Source organism: Lepidochelys kempii, chromosome 5 (genome assembly GCF_965140265.1).
Source record: "Lepidochelys kempii isolate rLepKem1 chromosome 5, rLepKem1.hap2, whole genome shotgun sequence".
NCBI classification, from domain to species: domain Eukaryota; kingdom Metazoa; phylum Chordata; order Testudines; family Cheloniidae; genus Lepidochelys; species Lepidochelys kempii.
Window position 1 is genome coordinate 34,512,260 of NC_133260.1, and position 21,820 is coordinate 34,534,079.

General features: G+C 38.5%; 1 protein-coding gene across 5 annotated transcripts in view; it reads right to left on the minus strand.

The window, feature by feature from the left end:
- ARL15 (ARF like GTPase 15) overlaps positions 1-21,820 on the minus strand; it is a 336,015-nt gene that overhangs the window by 228,503 nt on the left and 85,692 nt on the right. For 3 of the 5 annotated variants that reach the window (XM_073343929.1, XM_073343930.1, XM_073343931.1), the window contains one exon: positions 1,426-1,507. The exons of the other annotated variants lie outside the window; for them this stretch is intronic. In XM_073343929.1, coding sequence (XP_073200030.1) covers positions 1,426-1,488 — 63 coding nt within the window. In that variant the 5' untranslated portion in view covers positions 1,489-1,507. Of the gene's footprint in view, positions 1-1,425; positions 1,508-21,820 lie in introns of those variants that run through there. 5 annotated transcript variants of the gene reach the window in all.

Sequence of the window (21,820 nt, forward strand, 5' to 3'; positions counted from 1 at the left end):
AAAGGAGGTTGCCAGATAACCCTCCAATACCAAATTCTACAAGCCACTTTCCTCAGATCCCACTGAGGAACACACTAAGAAACTGCACCATCTACTCAGGACACTCCCTACACTAACACAGGAACAAATCAACATAGATAGAATAGCCCCGGTTGGGGCTCTAAGGGTACTACCCAAAATCCACAAACCCGGAAATCCTGGATGCCCCATCATCTCGGGCATTTGGCACTCTCACTGAAGGACTGTCTGGATATGTGGACTCTCTACTCAGACCCTACACCACCAGAACTCCCAGCTGTCTCCATGACACCACTGATTTCTTGAGAAAACTAGAATGCATTGGTGATCTTCCAGAAAACACCATCCTAGCCCCAATGGATGTAGAGGCTCTCTACACAAACATACCAGACGCAGATGGAATACAAGCTGTCAGGAACAGTATCCCTGATGATGCCACAGCACAACTGGTTGCTGAGATCTGTAACTTTATCCTTATGCACAATTATTACAAATTTGGTGACAATATATACCTCCAGACTAGTGGCACTGCTATGGGCACCCACATGGCCCCACAATATGCCAACATTTTTATGGCTGACCTGGAACAACGCTTCCTCAGCTCTCATCCACTCACGCCCCTTCTCTACCTATGCTACATTGATGACATCATCATCACCACCACCACCACCACCACCTGGACCCATGGGAAGGAAACTCTGGAAGAATTCCATCATGATTTCAACAGCTTCCACCCCACCATCAACCTCAGCCTGGACCAATCTACATGGGAGGTCAACTTCCTAGACACCACGGTGCAAATAAGCGACGGTCACGTTAACACCACTCTATACCGAAAACTCACCAACCGCTACGCCTACCTTCATGCCTCCAGCTTCCATCCCGGACACACCACACGATCCATTATCTACAGTCAAGCACTGAGGTACAACCACATTTGCTCCAATCCCTCAGACAGAGACCAACACCTACAAGATCTTCACCAAGCACACTCAAAACTACGATACCCACAGGAGGAAATAAGGAAACAGATCAACAGAGTCAGACATGTACCCAGAAGCCTCCTGCTGCGAGACAAGCCCAAAAAAGAAACCAACACAACTCCACTGGCCATCACATACAGTCCTCAGCTAAAACCTCTCCAACGCATCATCAGTGATCTACAACCCATCCTGGACAACAATCCCTCACTTTCACAGGCCCTGGGAGGCAGGCCAGTCCTCGCCCACAGAAAACCCGCCAACCTGAAGCATATTCTCACCATCACCGACACAACAGACCATAGTAACTTTAACTCAGGAACCAATCCATGCAACAAACCTCGATGCCAACTCTGCCCACATACCTACACCAGCAACACCATCACGGACCTAACCAGATCAGCCACACCATCACCGCTTCATTCACCTGTATGTCCACCAATGTAATATACGCCATCATGTGCCAGCAATGCCCCTCTGCTATGTACATCGGCCAAACTGGACAGTCCCTACGTAAAAGGATAAATGGACACAAATCAGATATTAGGAATGGCAATATACAAAAACCTGTAGGAGAAAACGTCAATCTCCTGGGACACACCATAGCAGATTTAAAAGGTAGCCATCCTGCAGCAAAAAAACTTCAGGACCAGACAAAACTGCCGATTTTACAGATCCAGACTAACATGGCTACCCCTCTGATACTATTTCTTTTGTTTATCATTTTTACAGTGCAAATATTTGTAATAAAAATATAAAGTGAGCACTGTACACTTTGTATTCTGTGATGTAATTGAAATCAGTATAGTTGAAAATATAGAAAAACATCCAAATATATTTAATAGATTTCCATAGACATCCAAATATATTTAATAGGTATTTTATTGTTTAACAATTCAATTAAAACTGTGATTAATTGTGATTAAGTTTTTTTAATCGTGATTAAAGTTAAATTGTATTAGTTTAACTATGATTAATCAACAGCCCTAATAAAAATTAGAGTTATAAAACAAAGTAGTCCTGAGAAACAGAACCATCAACTTGTTCCACTATCAGAAAAACAATTTTTGGTGGGCTCAGGTGAAGAGCAGGGGTTACCACAGCACCACCACTGTATCGTCTCCAAATTCCACAGGTGACAGGCATTACCCATTTGTTCTAACAAGAAGAATCATAGAATATCAGGGTTGGAAGGGACCCCAGAAGGTCATCTAGTCCAACCCCCTGCTCGAAGCAGGACCAATTCCCAGTTAAATCAATAAAGGTATGGTGATAAAGAATAAAGGTGTTCAGAAGAATACATGGACTGGGGAGCATCCTGTGAAAGAGAAGTGTAATCACAATGGCCCTCAGCTACATCCTCCCAGACATAATCCTGAAACAGAAATAATTCTGGTATTTCTTAATCTGAGTGCTTGAGTTTGCAATGCTCTTTTGACAGCTTTTTGCAACAGAATTTCCTAGATTCTTTAAAAGGAAACAAATTTTGTCATGTGCAACTGTAATGACATCCTGCATGCATCATCAGCAGGGACTGAATCCAGAATATTCAAGTTCACATTAGAGACCTATCACTATCATTTCAGCTAAAGGAGTAGCTAGTAGCAGTAGTAGGTGATTATCAGCTGTGGTCATGACCTACACTGCCAGTTGTTTACACAACTATTTGCTACACAGCAGTATAATAGCTGCAGTCAGGATTCCAAGATTCTATTCCTAGCACAGAGGGAAGAGTATGTCTTCGAAAGTGATTAAAACAAAGTTTGGCATCATAGCCAAGCACATAGATTTGACACATTCATTCTGAAAGGCAATGTTGCTACACGGATGAGACCGGGGTCTGTCATTATATTCAGTCTGAATTCTATTCCCACATATGCAAAAAATGGCCTTATGCAACTTCTCAATTACCCTATCTGCAAAATGGAAAGCAGTGTAACTGTCTGCCTCTTCTGGTACGATTAGGAGGCCTTTCTCAATAACAAATTATTGTGAATAGAAATATTAACACCACTCAATGAAAGATTTTAAACTTGAACTGAGAACTTTTTTAGTTCTCAGCAATTGATACCCTCCCCTAAACTTGGAGATATTTTGATGGGGGAGGACAGGCAATCAGCTCAACAAGTCAGGAGCATATGCCAGGTACAGCTGGAATAATAAACATTAAGGAGCTGGTGTAGAACAAGTTCTACTGAGTATTGTAAATAGTGATTTCTGTGGTTTACAATTTACCAAGCCTGGATAGATTTTCGCAGGAACAGTGAAAGGCCTCAGATTTACCCTCACTTCTGCCCTAACCCACCATACTGCAACTTCCTACTCTAAACCATGGATGTGTGAAAGTCATTCTAAATAAAAACAACGAGGAGTCTGGTGGCACCTTAAAGACTAACAGATTTGGGCATAAGCCTCCATGGGTAAAAAAGCCTACTTCTTCAGATGCATGGAGTGAAAATTACAGATGCAGGAATATACTGATACATGAAGAGAAGGGAGTTACCTTACAAGTGGAGAACAAGTGTTGACAAGGTCAATTCAGTCAGGGTGGATGTGGTCCATTCCCAATAACTGATGAGGTGTCAATACCCTGATAGCTGTAATCAATACTGTCTCACAATCAATAAATACCAATTTATCTTGAGTTAAAGATTTTTCTTAAAGACACAATTAACTGAAAATATGAATGTAATGTCCTTCTAAAACAAATGAACCATAAAGGATGCCGTCAAACATTTGAAGATTTTTATCTGGGTATACTATCTAGCTAAAATAGTGAAAAACCTTTGAATCTTGTTCTAATAAAAGTCCTTTTAAAATCAGTACAATTTGATTTTCATCTATTAACACATTAAAAAATGTTCAAGCTGAAAAGTATTTAGCTTCATTGGTAAACTGAGTATTGAACAATGTAAAAACTGTTCTATATTAACCATATATTTGTGGTTCACTGTAACAATATGAAAGAATTTCCAACAATACTAAAGAGTATATGCTTAATGGAAAATATACTATTGACTAGTTTTCCTGATCCCCCCACTTTCCATTTTCTTCTCGCTTGATCCTCAAATCTCAGCTTCTCATTTATATACTCTCAACAATTCCAAGCAGCCATAGTATTCAAGTGGCATTTCCTAGAAGCATTACTCTCCCATGTCAGACACAAAGGAGCAAACCCTGTAGGAACAGCTCAGCATAACCAGAGTACACGCTTAAACAATATTAGTAGGGAAAGAATAAGTTAAAACTCGTTTGTTAAAATTAAACAATTAAGATAAAATAGAAAATGGGGCATAAAGAATAGATACTTCGACAAACTTTCAAATTCTCCAGAGCAAGTGTGTGACTGGACTTCTTACATACATGGAATCATGGAACATTAAAGTTGGAAGAGACCTCAGAAGGTCACTTAGCCCAATCCCCTGCTCAAAGCAGAGCCACCACCAACTAAATCATCCCAGCCAGGACTTTGTTAAGCCAGGCCTTAAAAACCTTTAAGGATGGAGATTCCACCACCGCCCTAGGTAACCCATTCCAGTGCTACACCACCCTCCTAGTGAAATAATGTTTCCTAATGTCCAACCTAGACCACCCCCATTGCAACTTGAGACTATTGCTCCTTGTTCTGTCATCTGCCACCACTGAGAACAGCCTACCTCCATCCTCTTTGGAACCCCCTTTCAGGTAGCTGAAGGCTGCTATCAAATCCCCCCTCACTTCTCTTCTGCAGGCTAAATAAACACAGTTCCCTCAGCCTCTCCTCACAAGTCATGTGCCAAAGCCCCCTACTCATTTTCAGTGCCCTCCGCTGGACTCTCTCAAATTTGTCCACATCCTTTCTGTAGTGGAGGACCCAAAATTGGAAGCAATACTCCAGATGTGGCGTCATGAGTGCTAAATAGAGGGGAATAATCGCTTCCCCTCAATCTGCTGGCAATGCTCCTACTAATGCAGCCCAATATACAGTTATCCTTCTTGCAACAAGGCCACACTGCTGACTCATATCCAGCTTTTCGTCCACTGTAATCCCCAGGTCCTTTTCTGCAGACCTGCCGCTTAGCCAGTTGGTCCCCAGCCGTAGGAGTGCATGGGATTCTTCCCTCCTGAGTGCAGGACTCTGCACTTGTCCTTGTTGAACCTCATCAGATTTCTTTTAGCTCAATCCTCCAGTTTGTCTAGGTCGCTCTGGAGCCTATCCCTACCCTCCAGTGTATCTACGGGTTCCCTCAGCTTAGTGTCATCTGTGAACTTGCTGAGGGTGCAATCCATCCCATCATCCAGATCATTAATGAAGATGTTGAACAAAACCAGCCCCAGGTCCCATCTTTGGGGCACTCCACTTAATATCGGTGGCCAACTAGACATCGAGATGTTGATCACTACCCGTTGAACCAGACAATCTAGCCAACTTTCTATCCACCTTATAGTCCATTAATCCAATCCATACTTTTTTAAACCTGCTGGCAAGAATACTGTGGGAGACTGTATCAAAAGCTTTACTAAAGTCAAGATATATCATGTCCACTGCTTTCCCGATATCCACAGTCAGTTATCTCATCATAGAAGACAATCAGGTTTCAGGCGTGACTTGCTCTTGGTGAATCCATGTTGATGGTTCCTGATCACCTCTCTCTCCTCCAAGTGCTTCAAAATGGATTCCTTGAAGACTCGCTCCATGATTTTTCCAGGGACTGAGGTGCGGCTGACTGGTTTGTAGTTCCCCGGATTCTCCTCCTTCCCTTTTTTAAATATGGGCACTATATTTGCCTTTTTCCAATCATCCGGGACCTCCCCCAATCGCCACCAGTTTTTAAATATAATAGCCAACGGCTCTGTAATCACATCAGCAAATTCCCTTTGCACCCTCGGATGCATTAGATCCAGCCCCATGGACCTGTGCATGTCCAGCTTTTCTAAATAGTTCTTAGCCTGTTCTTTCACCACTGACTGCTGATCACCTCCTTTGGGTGGATGCAACTTAAAATAGTATAAGGTTCAAGGTGGGGAGAGGGAGAGATGCTATGGTGCAAATACATAGGACAAGTGCCCTTAATGAGAGGAAACTAGAAGACTTAAATCTAGCCTCAAATTACATACCACCCATTTACCCTATGCTGGTTTGATGTGGCTGTATAAGCCTCTATTTAAAATAAAAATAACTAATCTGCGCAACTTCTGCAAAGTCTCATGATGACCTTCCAGTTAAAGAATACTTCTTGGTAATACAGCACAACCAAATGGTAACTGAATAGGTTATATTTGTAAATGCCTCTGCAAAAGCTGAATAAGAACAAAATAGGTCATTTTCTTGTTCAATTTTTGAACTTCTGTCAACAATTGCACATACTATTAAATATGTATGTACCAAAAAATACAGACCATGAGATCTGTATAAGTTTTTACTTAATTATTACACTAACTCACAAATATTTCAATGCAATTATATGCTGCCCACATTTTCAGGAATTAGGCCTTTCAGCTTCCCCTTTTCAACACATGTTCAAAGAATTTAGCATTATTAGACTGTCATAAATGAGTTAAGGTTTTTGGCAGGCAGTGTGCTGTAATAGCTTTGAATTTCCCTTAAGTGCATACTGTAGATGACTTATTTTAACAAGAATTATCACTATCCTGTGGCTCAGACAAAATCTAAACTCTTACTTCCTTTGTATCACCAACAGGCCAAGTAAAGGGCAATTTTTTCTTACATGCAATATTTACTGAAGGTAAAATTAAGATGCATTCAGAGATACATGTATTGACCATGCTTCTGATCCAAGCTGTTCATTATTAAACCCCTCTAAAGTAGTGTAAGACTTTCTCCATGTTTCAGCTACATATTGTGTTTTATTTCTCTGTCAGATAATCTACAGTAGTGTATTTCCTTTTTTATTAAACTATTTTGTCTGACTACAGGAAAAGGAAGGTCTTTTCTTTGATCTTTCTCAGGGACAATTCCAATTTCCTATGACAGAAAACTTAACTGTATTTTAAAAAATTATTCTAGTTCCATATTGCACTTAGGATAGTCAAACTATTTCTGTAATATTCATTAGATTTAGTGTAGAAAGTGCCATGAGCAGGAGAAGAGTGATTTTCTTGTAATGTTTCCTGCACTGATTGTACCATGAACCTACTTTCTGGTACTTTAGTATAGAGCTGAATTGAATCAATCTTCCAAAAGAATTTGAGTGATTAGAGTCGTTTCAAATTACTTATCAAAAAAGCAGTGTTCATTACTGATAGCTCGAGACAATGAAAGCACTAAAACTCGATTACACAGATGGATTACACAGATTTACACTGAGGATTGGATATCAGAATAATATCTTGCCATGACAAATTGATCAATGAAGGTAGGTAATGTCTAATGCTAGCACATTTCCTATACCTACTTTGACACTATAGTCCCACTCTGCATAAAAGTGAACAGAAAAGGAAAAGTTGTGCAAGGGGGAAGATAGTGTTGCAGCATCTTCCTCGCTGCACCAGTGAGGAAGAGAGGAGCTCAAATAAGCGGGCAGAGATCCAGGTATTGGTAAGGGCCAAGCCTCATAGATCCCCTCCAGTCACATGGATGGTTCTCAGTCAAGTCTTTTCAGACCACTTCTCCACCTCAAAGCATCATGGCCAGCCTGTTTGTTGTGTCACATTTCGCTACAGCTACGCTTTGACATTCCTGGTGACACTCAAGGTGGATGGAGACCTTGAAAGGTGAACAACATTCTTCAAGAACATTGGGGATTGGTCCTGCTTTGAGTAGGGGGTTGGACTAGATGACCTCCTTAGGTCCCTTCCAATCCTGATATTCTATGAAGAGACAAATTAATGCTCTAACCATGTTATACATTCTGGGGTTGTTTTGTTTTTCTAAACTGTCAGTATAGCCAGGGTGACATGCCACTTTGGTCTAGTTTACACTAGAAAGGGTTTTTCGGTATAGTTATACCACCAAACCTTCCTAGTGGAGATTCTTGCCTACATGGTTGGTTGGTTGGTTGGTTAGTTAGTGTGTGGCAAACCAGGGTCTGAATGTACAGCGCACTAACTTGACATGCACTGACTGGCTGTGTGGACCCTGGTACTGTGCACAACAGAACTTTTAGTGAGTGGTAGCAGGGTCCATAAGGCCAGTCAGTGCATGGCAGGCTAACACACTGTATATTCACAGCCCCACTTGCTAAGCACTAACTAGCTGTGCAGATAAGCCCGCAGCTTATCCTGGCATAGTTTATACCAGTTCCCAAACAATATAAGCTATACTGGCAAAAGGACTCTTTCCTCACCCTAGTTATTTTGCCAGAATAACTGTCTACATTAGGGTTTGTTTTTTGCCAATGTAAAAGTGTGGTAAAGAATCAATTATACCAGCAAAAATTTCTCATCTAGACCTGACCTTAATGGCTTCTGCCAAACACCTCCCTCCACCTTTTTCCCCAGATAGATACTGTGACAGGAGAAGGAAATTAAAAGATATCCTGTGCAGCTTTATTTCCCACTCAGTGTGGGCCTCTCACTCCATTACTGTGGAACTGAGGTGGCTTTGCTCCCCTTAGTACCATACACCACAGAGAATCACACAACAGCATTCATCCCATTCTAACGTATAGTCTTTTAAGCTACTCCACACAGTTCATTTCAGTACAACAGAGAACAATCTTGTTAATAATGACAAAGAAAATGACAAGAAGCTACTATGTACTCTCCATCCCCCAATCTACCTTCATTCTATATTTTAAAGTCTCTACCACAATTGCGAGATATATATTATGGAAAACAGTTTCTTAATTTAGGATTTCTATCCCATATACTTGTGAAGAAAATCTTGAAACTATGAACCAAGAAGCAATGGTCTCAAGTTGCAGTGGGGGAGGTCTAAATTGGAGATTAGGAAACACTATTTCACTAGGAGGGTGCTGAAGTACTGGAATGGGTTACCTAGGGAGGTGGTGGAATCTCCATCCTTAGAGGTTTTTAAGGCCCAGCTTGACAAAGCCCTGGCTGGGATGATTTAGTTGGTGTTGGTCCTGCTTTGAGCAGGGGGTTGGACTAGATGACTTCCTGAGGTCTCCTCCAACTCTAATATTCTATGATTCTAAGTGTAAATCAATGTAGTGTTCATCTTCCCGAGTCTGTCTGTACACAGTCGAAGAACAATGTGAGGGTGAACTGCCCAATTCATCTCAATCAGTTGTCACATTTGACACCCCAAAGATGACAGTTTGCATGTCAATATTGTTAACTGTTTCACTGTTGATCATGTTAGCAGACTTACACCTAATATGCTTACCCCACAATCACAAGCCACCTCCCACCCATCCATAGGAACCAAAAGCCCAAATTTCTGGTTTCTTCACTGACATCTACAATACAAGTCTTTTAACATGCCGAAACTGTGGGATAGTGGAAGATCAACTTAATTTAATATGAAAACCCAAATAACCCCAGGGCTATTTTACTGTTATTCATTTTCATAACTAAAAACCTCAGTTTAAACGAGGCTTCCAAAAGAAGTTCCAGTTTGCTACAAGAGAGTGCCACAGAATCCAGAAATCTTGCTACAGTTCACACAGGGTGCCTTGTCTTCTCATTGATGCATAAGCCATTTAAGCTGCTGTGGTCTTTTTGTATAATGCAGGCCTGGTTTTAGCTTTAGATGCAACTACATGCTGTGCATGAACTCGTACCTACAAAGCATACGTGCTCATGTGAGATTAGAATCTGGTGCACTATATTCCAGATGTTGAGTTTTATTTTTGTAGACACACTTTTTTGGAACTGCCAGTTTTAACACAGGGTAGGTTAGATTCTAAAAATGAATACTGAGAGAAGATTGCGCACACAAGTAAAATACTGCTACATCCTGGATGTAATGTTTAACAGAGGTACTCATAACACTCCTAGATGCACAGCAACAGTAGCTAGAAACTCTTACCATCTTTGGCTGATCAGGAGGTTGCACCTCTTCCTATTGAATGGGGACTCAAGTACAGTGATCCATGTATTCCTCACTTCTAGGCAGAAATGGTGCCATGCACTACACCTAGGAATGAGAACGTTCAAGCTGATGCAACATGCAGCACTTTTTACAAAGCAATACGTGAAGAAGGATCACCAGACATGCGTGTAGTGTGGAGGACCAGGAATGGTCCACTACCAGATTCAATCTGAGGCCTGGAAATTGATTTTCATGGTGTTCAAGTGGAGTGGACCATCTCTCTGTCACCTGACATGACATCCACAGTCATCACCAGGATACTGGAGTGGGCAGTGCCAGCACAAGATTCACAAGATATATACACGCACGCACACACAAGACAGACAGAGCTGAACCATATGGGGAACAAAAGATATGGGGAACTTCCAACATATGGATATTACTTTCTTAGACAGAGGAGGACTGAAATGTGACAGATTCTTTCAGTTCTATGCTTGCAATGGAGGAAAAAGTTATTAAAATAGGAAAAAGAAAGGAAGGTAGACAAAATTCCATACCTCAAGTTCCACATATCTTCCCTGTTCCAGTTGGACCTGGTATTCTGCTCTATTACAGCAACTATCCACTTCAGTGAATAGCACGTTCTGTTGGCCAAGCCTCTTATAAAGCACAATATTTTTTCAGTTGTGATGCTTGATTTTTAATATTTTCCTATTCATACACAGCACATTAAGAAAGCTATTAAAAATGTACCACTACAGAAAAACAATTACCTAAAGGCATAAGCTTTAGAAAGCAATCATTGTCAGCCCTCTGCAATACAGCAAGAGCACCGTGCATCTGGAACAGGGAAAAGAAGGAAACATGACAAAGGGATGTTTTTTATTTATTTAAACCAAACATTTAATGTATCTTACACACAGCAACAGAAGGCTCCAGAGTCGACACAGCTCATTCAAATTGAAAATGTGGAACTGTACAGAAAATAACGCTTAAACCATTCCAAAAACTACATACGATGACCGTAAACATGGAATAAAATACCCAGAATCTTGTTATCTTTGTACAATATGTATATTTATGATACGAAACTGATGTTTGGTTACACAGAGGTGTGCACCTATTTACCTAAATTGTTTTTAAACTAATTTTAATTACACCCGTACAACATGAGTATAGACCAGGCTTGAGATCATGCTCGCTGTCAAAAAGGGAGAAAAAAAAATAAAAAAAATCTATGACTAGAGTTATAAAAAATCCACTTGTTTATTTCATAGAGACGAGTAGGAAAATGTACATGATGTATAGAGGGAATTAAACAACTTATTTCGGCAGAAATGAGTATTTTCTTTAACCGATTTTTCGGCTCATATGGTGGAAAGACAACCTTCTGAAAAACGTATTGACACAACACTGTCTTTTTGAATGCAGAGAGTTGTTCCAGTGCCTCTGTTGCTGCTCAGAGCTTCCCAAGCAGCAGCAGCATGAAGCTGAGAACGCCATAATTCAGGGCAGTGGTGAAATTAAGAACCGTCAGTTTCATTTTGCTCCCGTTTTGGAAAGCAACAATGGTCTTGGTTTAAAGAATCAGCATTTGCTAACACGATCGTATCAGGTATCACATTGTCCCTACATTTAGAATATAGTATTCCCAACCCCAAAGGTTTAAAAATAGTAAGGTTTTTTTGTTTTTTTTTTAAATTAAACATGTTTTTGGACTGTTTTTGGATTTTTTAGCTCTTCCTACTCCCCAAAACATAAACAGGCTCTGATATTAGTGGAAGGGATGAGAAAAAAGTTCCCCCATTTTAACAGCCACTGAGCTCCATCGCCAAAACAAAGTCCTGGGACAGCACTTTGGTAGGAAACCCAGCAACCTCCCCAGGAACTGGATGAGGACTGGACTTTTCACTAGAGCCCTTTGACCTCACTGGTGCCACTCCACCCCAATAAACATCCTCCTATTGTACTAAACCCATCCAGGGCTACTTCTGCCCCCTATCCCTGCCCTTCGGTGCAACTGGACTGCCAGGGTTGACACACACCAGCCCGTGTCCCCGTCATGTGAGCTTGGGAAAGAAAAAACTCCTGTGTGAATCTAGGCTGGGAACTAAGGGTATGGCTGCACTGCAGAATTAACCCTGGTGATCCACTCTCAAGTCTGAACACCTGAGTTGGCCTAGCCTGGTTGTTAGCAACCACACAGCAAAGCCACATCTGAGTTAGTCTATCACTGGTGCTGTGCTCATCCTTGTCTTTTGCTAGGACTTCTGGGGACCCATCTCACAGCTCTCTGTGCTGCAATAAGCTGAGCTGCTTCATGTTTCTTTCACAGTGAACTGCAGGAGAACTTACCTGTCCTCCTAGGCACACAGGGGAATTGTGGGAAGGTACTGGAGAACTATAGGCACTCATGAGACTTAGCCTGTGTCCCCAAGTAAAAGTGGCACTTAACTCTAGGCTATATATCCAGACAGACCTGTTAGCCCAGGTTTAAAACATCACTAAACACCGGTGACAGGGTTTCATATGTGGACAGACACGGGGTTAAGGACAACACAAGTTAACTGCAGTGAAGACATGTAGAGACTCAACTGGAAGGAGCAGACAAAAAGCAGTTGCAGCAGGGATCTCTGCACACTGATGTCCGACTTCTGCCTACTACCTTCCATACTACTTTTTCCTTCCCTCCCTCTTTCTCCCCTCCTCCATTCACCTTCTCTCGAAGCTAGAAGAAATTCGAACAATATAAAAATCAAAATAGCACACATGAAATAGATTAAAAACTGGCTAACAGATAGGTCTCAAACATAATGGGAAATGGGAAATCACCCTTGAATGGGTGAGTTTCTTGTGAGGGCCCACAGGGATCAGTTCTTGATCCTGTGCTATTTAAAACATTTATCAATGACCTAGAAGAAAAACAAAATTGCTGGCAAAGCTTGCAAATGACAAAGATTGGGAGAGTGGTATAATGCAGAGAACACATCACCAATACAGAGTGATCTGGATGCAGGTAAACAACATGTGTTTTAATACAGCAAATGTAAAGTCATATCTAGGAACAAAGTATGCGGGCCATACTTACAGGATAAGGGACTCCATCCTGAGAAGCAGTGACTCTGAAAAACACTCGGGGTTCATGGTGGATAATCAGCTGAACATAAGCCCCCAGTGAGAAGCTTTGGCCAAAAGGGCTAATGTGATTATATTCACTATTTCTTCACCCAAGAAAGTAGGAGAGGTTAACTCTGTATTTGTCTTTTCTGAAGGCTGTAAACTTTTTGGGGCAGGGACTTCCTCGTACTAGCAAAATGCAAGCCTCAGTCTCAGTCGGGTCTCTAGACTCTAGTATGTAACTTAGATTCACCTCAGAAATTTAAAATAACTCAAACAGGGCAACACAACAAACCAATATTTCATGGATCTGGCCAATGTTTTGTTAACAGTCCTTCCTTGTTATCTTTTATAGGCTTGGGCTGCCCTAAAAGGGCATTCTATTCTCTCTTCTCTGCTAAATCCATTCCCAGCAGTGTTCAGTGCAATAAACCATACCCACTGAAGAGGGCGACAGTATATTTTATATCCAGCAAGACAATAGATAAATCGTGATCTCCAAAAATTCCAACTCACTACATGTTTTTTTAATCTGATAAGAACAAGTCAACTTTGGGAAGTGTGCAGTACCTTTTCATTTCAAGTTCTTACCAAACCAAAATTAAAAGAAAGCATGCTCACAGCAAGTCTGCATCCTTGAAACTTCAGGAAAGAATTCAGTACCAATACTTTCAGAATTGGTAAGGGGTTTCCCCTTCTACTCAAGAAATAGGAAAAGAAAAACAGTAACTAGATTTTGGAAAATATTGCCCCCAGGTTTCCTGCACATTTCACCAAATTCACTGAAATTGAAGTGAACCTACTGTAAGGTTAAAATATTTTAATCAATTTTTAAGAGGCTATTTAAAAATGTGCAAAGCTATGTAGTGAATGGGTAACTAACGTTAAATGGGTTTAAAAGATGAAGTTGTTTTATAAAAGCTCCATACTGCATATAAAATCAAATTTCAATGGCATAAATAACATTAAAATAAAATAAAAACCAGAAATTCGTTAAGCTCTACTCAAGAATAATCAGAGAAAAGGCTGTTTTTCCCACTTAGACAATATATAATATGGAGACAATTTGACAAAGCTAAAAACTAGTCTTCCCACAAATCAGAAACAATATCTATAAGAATTGAATATCCACAATCAAAGAAAAATCATTTTTAATCTGCTATTAAAAATTTGTTTCTCTGATAACCTAACCATTTCATTAAGATACTTCCACAGATGAAAGTTGCGTATCAATCAGCAAAGATGATAAAAACAGATAAAAAGTACTGAAGTCTTCTCAATAAAATAAGAGGACATCATCAGATTCACTGATTATGGATTTGTGGAGAATGAGCTAGCTTATTTTTCTACACTATAGAGGAATGTGTGCTGCTGTGCATCAGAGCAGAAGTGAGCCCAAAAAACACATATGCATAAAGGGAGGTGGGAGGGAAACAGTTTTAAATTTTCCTATGGTGAATCTTTTGTCTATTGTACATACAAAGGTATCTTGTTTATATTTTATGTCCTGATACTACTAAAATCAAAAGACCAAGACATAAGACTTGCATTAGGAAGGAATTACTGTCATTTATACCAAAGGTGGGAGACACTTTCTAAAATGACAGTCACCCCAAAAATTTACAACATCCAGTATCTTCATTAAGCATAATCATCCTCTGAACACACTTTTGTGTTTGCTTGACCAGTAATGTCTGGATGTTTTAATTACCCCACTACGTTCTTCACCATTTGTCAATTATCTTTAACAAATACAAAAACATTTTCAAAACATGTCTGAGCACGTTCAACTCCTACAGCCCTAATAATCTAAGATGAGCACTAGAATTCTGCCAATACATACACACACACACCCTCTTGCTTCCAGCCAAATTTACATTCAGAGTAATTTAAAATTTCCTAAATGCTCCAGATCGGCACACTCATCAGCTTTGCCACACAAAATACTGATAATCGCAAAAAGAGTTTGGATTATATTTAAATATTCCTCCACACGCCGCAAATCATCTTTCTCTGGTCAACAGCCATAGTACATAGCATAGTAGCTATGACCCCTACATTTGAGGTGGCGTGATCAAAGGAGGTCTGGCCAGACTTGGAAAAACATTTCCACTGAGAATGGACATACTGCCTGTCAAAAGGTTATTCCCACTGCGTACAGGGAGCAGCTCATATTACTCCAGTGTAACATGAAAGTGCAAAATCTAGCCGTAGTAATCCACATACATGTTTTTCTTTCCAAAAGGGCATATGGGAGACACTGACTAGAACAGAACATCCGTATTATCATTTGAAGGGGGAGAAAAAAGGTTTCCCTAATCAATCCAGCTGTGACAATCAGATACTTCTTTAAAAAAAATCACTTTTTAAAATGTTGTGATTAATTTGGAAATTATTTTCTTTATTACTTTTTTCCTCTTTTACTTTTAAAAAGATCAGACTTTCCATTTTGCAGAAGACAAAACTTTGGAGGCGTAAATCTTAATGTCAATGACAGGAAGGCTTTGGTGAACCATTACCATAAATCTGACAAACGCTAATTTGATGGGTGGCTGTATCTGTCTGCTGCAAGGCCAGTCTAGACAGTCTATTGAGAAATCCTAAAACACAACTGTTTGTTCCCTGTAACACCATCTGGATATGGCAATAAGAGCCGACCCAGTGCCATTCACACATGGATCAAAGCACATGCTAATGCCATCATGAAGTCATACACATAAAAAATTCAATCTGAGAACTCTAAGCAATTTTCCTAAGTCCTCAGTGAAGAAACCTCAGACTTAGCTTGAGTCGAGCTAAGGGGGAGAGGGTGGAAAAAAAGAACAGAATATTTAATGAGCTTGGCCTTCCAGAGGAATGTTAGGCCACCCATTGTATTGGAAAAGGCTCATGTCACACTTCAGTCATGGCACCCATCAGGGAGTCCCTTTACAAAAATTGATCTGAGGACTTTTGTAATTACCTGTTTCAAAAAGAAACAATGCCCAGAAATATGAGAGGGGTTCCAAGGTGTAAATCTTACATTTTATTCTATCAGACTGAGCTGGCAGAATTTTCAATATTGCAGACAATATTGAAAACCTCTCTCTCATTAAACTGCACTGTGGCATTAGATCAAAGCATCCAGGGCCCCCTATTGAACTTCTCTAAATATTACAAACATAAGAGCAAGTCTGGCTGTGCAGAAACTAGAAACAAAGCCAATTTTCTTTCTACACTCCCCCACCCCCCAAATGCAACTTCCTACAATCTAGCTTCAAATTTTATTTAAAAATAAAAGCTAAATATCCATGTTGCAAAACCTAAGTTCATAAAACTTGATCTCCATAAACACTGAAAGCATAATTAACTGTTCTCTGCATGCCTCACCTCAACACATTTTCTAGAATGTTATTTTTAAATATCTGACTGCCTTTCATCAGAGCTTTTTTAAAATATTATATATCTATATATATATATATACACACACACACATATATACATATATATACACATACACACACCAGATTTTTTACATGCATAGCATTTTGCAACAATTCGAACAACCTGTAGAAAAGTTATGTTCGGCTTCGTAATAGAATTAGATACGAGATATGCCATATTTTTCCTATGAAGTATCTGCTGATACTAAGATAAGTTTCCAAAAAAATAATGCATTTTGATCACTGTGAAGACTTGGGGTGCAGTGTTTCATTTAAACTTTATTTGCCTTTTTGATTCAGCTTGTAAACGATGCACTCTCTAGCAAATGATTTTGAGTAATCCTGAAAAAGTTACACTATGAATCTAGCATGCTGTTAATTTAGAGTGTCATTTGGGAGCAGGAGCAACATTTTTATTCCATTTTGATGGAGACAATATGAAAAATGTGTCTCCCATTCATGTATCTGATATGCACAAGACAGGTGATTCTTTCACATATAAAATGTATAATTTATTAAGCAAGCATACTATTCTAGTTCATTGTAAAATTTAAGTTGCATCTTCACCATAAGTGTGGGGATGAGCAAAACTCATTTCTGTAACCACTAACAGTTACTAATTTCTTGCACGTATTTTACTATCAATATTCCCAAATGTAGCATTTTAAGTTTGTCAGTTAAATGCATTAATTATTTATCTCTGAACACGCAAAATTAAAGTCATATCTAATTGGACCAAAAATACTTAATGTTTCACTGCAAAATTGTTGCAACAATGCAGACTTTATAAGCAATTCTTACAGTAGCTACTAAATCCTTCAGACCATTATTGCTCTATGCTCCTTTGCAAACAAGATACCGAAGCAAAATGCTAAGCAGTTAAACGCATTTGGTAAAGCACTTGAGGTACATTTTCAAAAAATAAATTGTTCAGAGGACAACCTTACCAAATTTTAATATCCACCCTTAAAATTTAATTGTGTAGAAAAAATTGTACATTCTGTGGTATGTTAAATTTTGAACATTACTAAAGGGTGTATATTTATCTTACTTTAATAAAATCTTTAAAAGAAACCTGGAAAGAGCAAAATACATCATTAGGTAGGGATACTCATATTGCACTGAAGAAACTTTCAGCTAACAGTGTGCGAATTACAACAAGGGTCTATTCTACTACTGTTTTTTAAAGTGATACATAAAACACAGTTTCACCCCCTTTCAACATGGCGACTATTCAAGAAAGTGAATCTTGCCAACAGACTAGCACAGAGCACAAAACAAGCGATCACGGAATCTCTCATAGGTTTGCTAGGGAACAAATAAAGAGGCTTATTTATAAAGATTCCATGATCTTGAATAAAGAGCCAAGATGTATTCCCAGTACCGAGTTGGGACTCTCAAGACTAGTAAATTGTGAATCAAGTTTTAATTGCAAAGAAATGTTTTAATGGGGGACGGGGAGGAGAATGGGACAGTTACAGGAAGGTCCTGTGCATCACTACCAACAGAAGTTGCAGTAGAAACTAGTAAAAAGTAACCTTTAAAGGGGAAAAACAAAACAAGATCAAGAAAAGATGAGGAAACAACTACACCCCCAATGCTTTCTGCCATTTAACATGAAGCCTTATTTATAACTAATTGTACAATATTAAACCAGCTCTACACTTTCGGCATGGTTAAATCACACAACATATACACCTGAGGCATCCATACATACTCTAATATATTTATTTTATATATTAACACCTGCACTCGTGTTTCTTCAATACTGATAACTGTTTTTACGTGACTAAGCTAATTCTACTTAAAACAGTACTTAATATCACTATAATCAAGAGTTCCAGAAACAGAATAGACATGAAGGATATGTTAAACAGAGTTCAAAGCTAAAAAAAACTCTGATATTTCAGCAGTTACAAGACTGCAGTAGAACAGCATTGCCATCTACTGACGAGTTTCATTGTAAAAACCTTCCATAATCAAGCCAGAGTTGGGTCTAATCTAAGAATGCTTAAAATCTACATGAACTCTTCTAATTACCACTTAAGGAAAAACAGAGTCAAACAAAAAACATCTTTAAAAATGTAAATTAATAGATTCTCTTGCAACATATTTGTGTCAGTAACAAAATATGCTTCTCACCTACACACAACAAAAAAGTAAAAAATGGAACAGTTTAATTAGATTTGTAAATATATATATATATGCAGCTTCCTAAAAAGTTGTTTTTTTTTAAAACTCTTTTGTAGTTTGTAGATGTTAATAGCAGATTATATAAAACGTATGTATGTGATTATCCAAATTATTTGCCCAATTCCATAAGAAAAATAAAGAATATACATTTAAATTGATAAAATAAAATCTCATTTTGTCAAATAAAGCACATTTGTTCCATCAGTTTTACTTCTTGATCGATGCACAAACACTAACTTTCTCTTAGGAAACAAAATAAACCCGATTACAGAAGCCAGTAGAAAGGATACATCAGTTAATTAAAGGAATACCAAAAAGACTTTTTCCATGCCTATTTCATTTGAGTCATAGCTTTGATAAACATGCTATGGAATGAAAAAACAACAAGGATAGCAAAACATTCATCCACAAAGAGAGAAGTCTACAGGACAGAAGAATTGTGCCCACTTGGTCAGTTTTCTGGGACAACATCTGAAAAGCCCACCCCAACCATGATAGAGGTGCTATACCTATTAAATCACAGATTTAGTCAAAAAGGTTGGTTTCCCCACTGACCCACAGAGACTATCATTTAGCAAAACGCAAGAGAGAGGGTATCAGCCAATACACGCTACTTGAAACAAAGGGCGATGAAGTGGTTCACTTTAATGAAAGACTTTTCCTTTTCTATAATCATATTGTAAATACTGAAAACTTATTTAATGCACAAAAATAGAGACAAATATGTGCTATGTCATTATGAAAGCAAAAAAAGATATCAACATTGCACAGGGCACAAACCACCACGTAACTACTTTTAGTTATGTGGTAACTGCCATGTAATTACAGTACATAGTTATTTATGTCTCTCGGATTACATGGCAATAAAGCCAGGCTACCTGTTACCATATGTAGTAATTTGTGGTTGGTAGATATTAGAGATAATTTAGTATAATGGTCAAACGTATCAGTGTGAAAGCTATAATTACAATTATTGTAAAGCTATAGATGTAATTTCTCATTTTCTGCAGAACATATAACTGAATTCCCACAACAGCCCCAAATAACTGGGCTCTCGTCAGGATGAGACGATCCGCAGACACGTTTCTTTGAGAAAATGGTAGTCTTCCCACTTCTTAAACAAGTGGATCTATTCAGCATGAAAATACTAGGATACTTAATTTTCTTTCACACTATCTTTTCTTTAAAAAATGTCACCATAAAGTTTTGATCTTATATTTTACTCTTCATTTATTGTGTACACATTAGGGCTATAAATTAATCGCAGTTAACTCAAGCAATTAACTCAAAACAAATTAACCTGATTTAAAAAATTGATCGTGATGAATCAGTTTTAAATCACACTGTTAAATAGAATACCAATTTAAAATTATAAATATTTTTGGATTGTTTTTTATATTTTCAACTATATTAATTTCAGTTACAACACAGAATGCAAAGTATGCAGTGCTCACATTATTTTTATTATAAATATTTGCACTGTAAAAAAAGGAAAATCGTATTTTTCAATTCACCTCATACAAGTACTATACTTAGGGCTGTCGATTAATAGCAATTAACTCACACGATTAGCTCAAAAAATTCATCAGCATTTTAATCACACTGTTAAACAGAATACCAATTGAAATTTATTAAATATTTTGGATGTTTTTCTACATTTTCATATATATTATATTGTGTTGTAACTGAAATCAAAGTGTATATTATTTTTTATTCTAAATATTAGCACTGTAAAAATTAAACAGAAGAAATAGTATTTTTCAATTCTCATCATACAAATACCATAATGCAACCTCTTAACCGTGAAAGTAAAACTTACAAATGTAGAGTTGTGTGTTACATAACAGCACTCAAAAAACAAAACAATGTAAAACTGCAGATCCCACAAGTGCACTCAGTCCTACTTCTTGTTCAGCCAATTGCTAAGACAAACAAGTTTGTTCACATTTACAGGAGATAATGCTGCCCTCTTCTTATTTACAATGTCACCAGAAAGTGGGAACTGGCATTTACATGGCACTTTTGTAGCTGGCATTGCAAGGTATTTACGTGCCAGATATGCTAAGCCTTCGTATGCCCCTTCGTGCTTCGGCCACCATTCCAAAGGACATGCTTCCATGCTGACGGCGCTCGTTAAAAGAAATGCATTAATTAAATTTGTGATTGAACTCCTTGGGGGAGAATTGTACATCCCCTGCTCTGTTTTACTCACATTCTGCCATATACTTCATGTTATAGCAGTCTCGGATGATGGTTCAGCATATGTTGTTCATTTTAAGAACACTTTCGCTGCAGATTTCACAAAACACAAAGAAGGTACCAATGTGAGATTTCTAAAGATAGCTACAGTGCTTGACCCAAGGTTTAAGAATCTTGGGTGCTTTCCAAAATCTGAGAGGGACGAGGTGTGGAGCATGCTCTCAGAAGTCTTAAAAGAGCAACACTGATGCGGAAACTACAGAAACCAAACCACCAAAAAAGAAAGCTGCTTTGGATTGTTATTGAGCAGAACCCATCATCAGCATGGATGTGCCCCCCCTGGAATGGTGGTTGAAGAATGAAGAGACATATGAATCTTTAACGCATCTGGTAGGTAAATATCTTGCAACGCCAGCTACAACAATGCCATGAGAACGCCTGTTCTCACTTTCAGGTGATACTGTAAACAAGAAGCAGGCAGCATTATCTTCTTCAAATGTAAACAAACTTGTCTGTCTGAGCGATTGCCTGAACAAGAAGTAGGACTGAGTGGACTGGCAGGCTCTAAAATTTTAGATTGCTTTATTTTTGAATGCAGTCAGGTAAAAATAATAATTCTACATTTGTAAGTTGCACTTTCACAATAAAGAAATTGCACTACAATACTTGTATGAGGAGAATTGAAAAATACTATTTCTTTTGTTTTTTACAGTGCAAATACTTGTAACCAAAAATAATATAAAGTGAGTATACTTTGTATTGTGTTGTAATTGAAATCAATATTTGAAAATGTAGAAAACATCCAAAAATATTTAAATAAATAGTATTCCATTACTGTTTGATCGTGCAATCACCTAACTTTTTTAATCACTTGACAACCTTAACTATAGTGCAACCTCTTTATTGTGAAAGTGTAACTTACGAATGTAGAATTATTTTACATGACTGCCCTC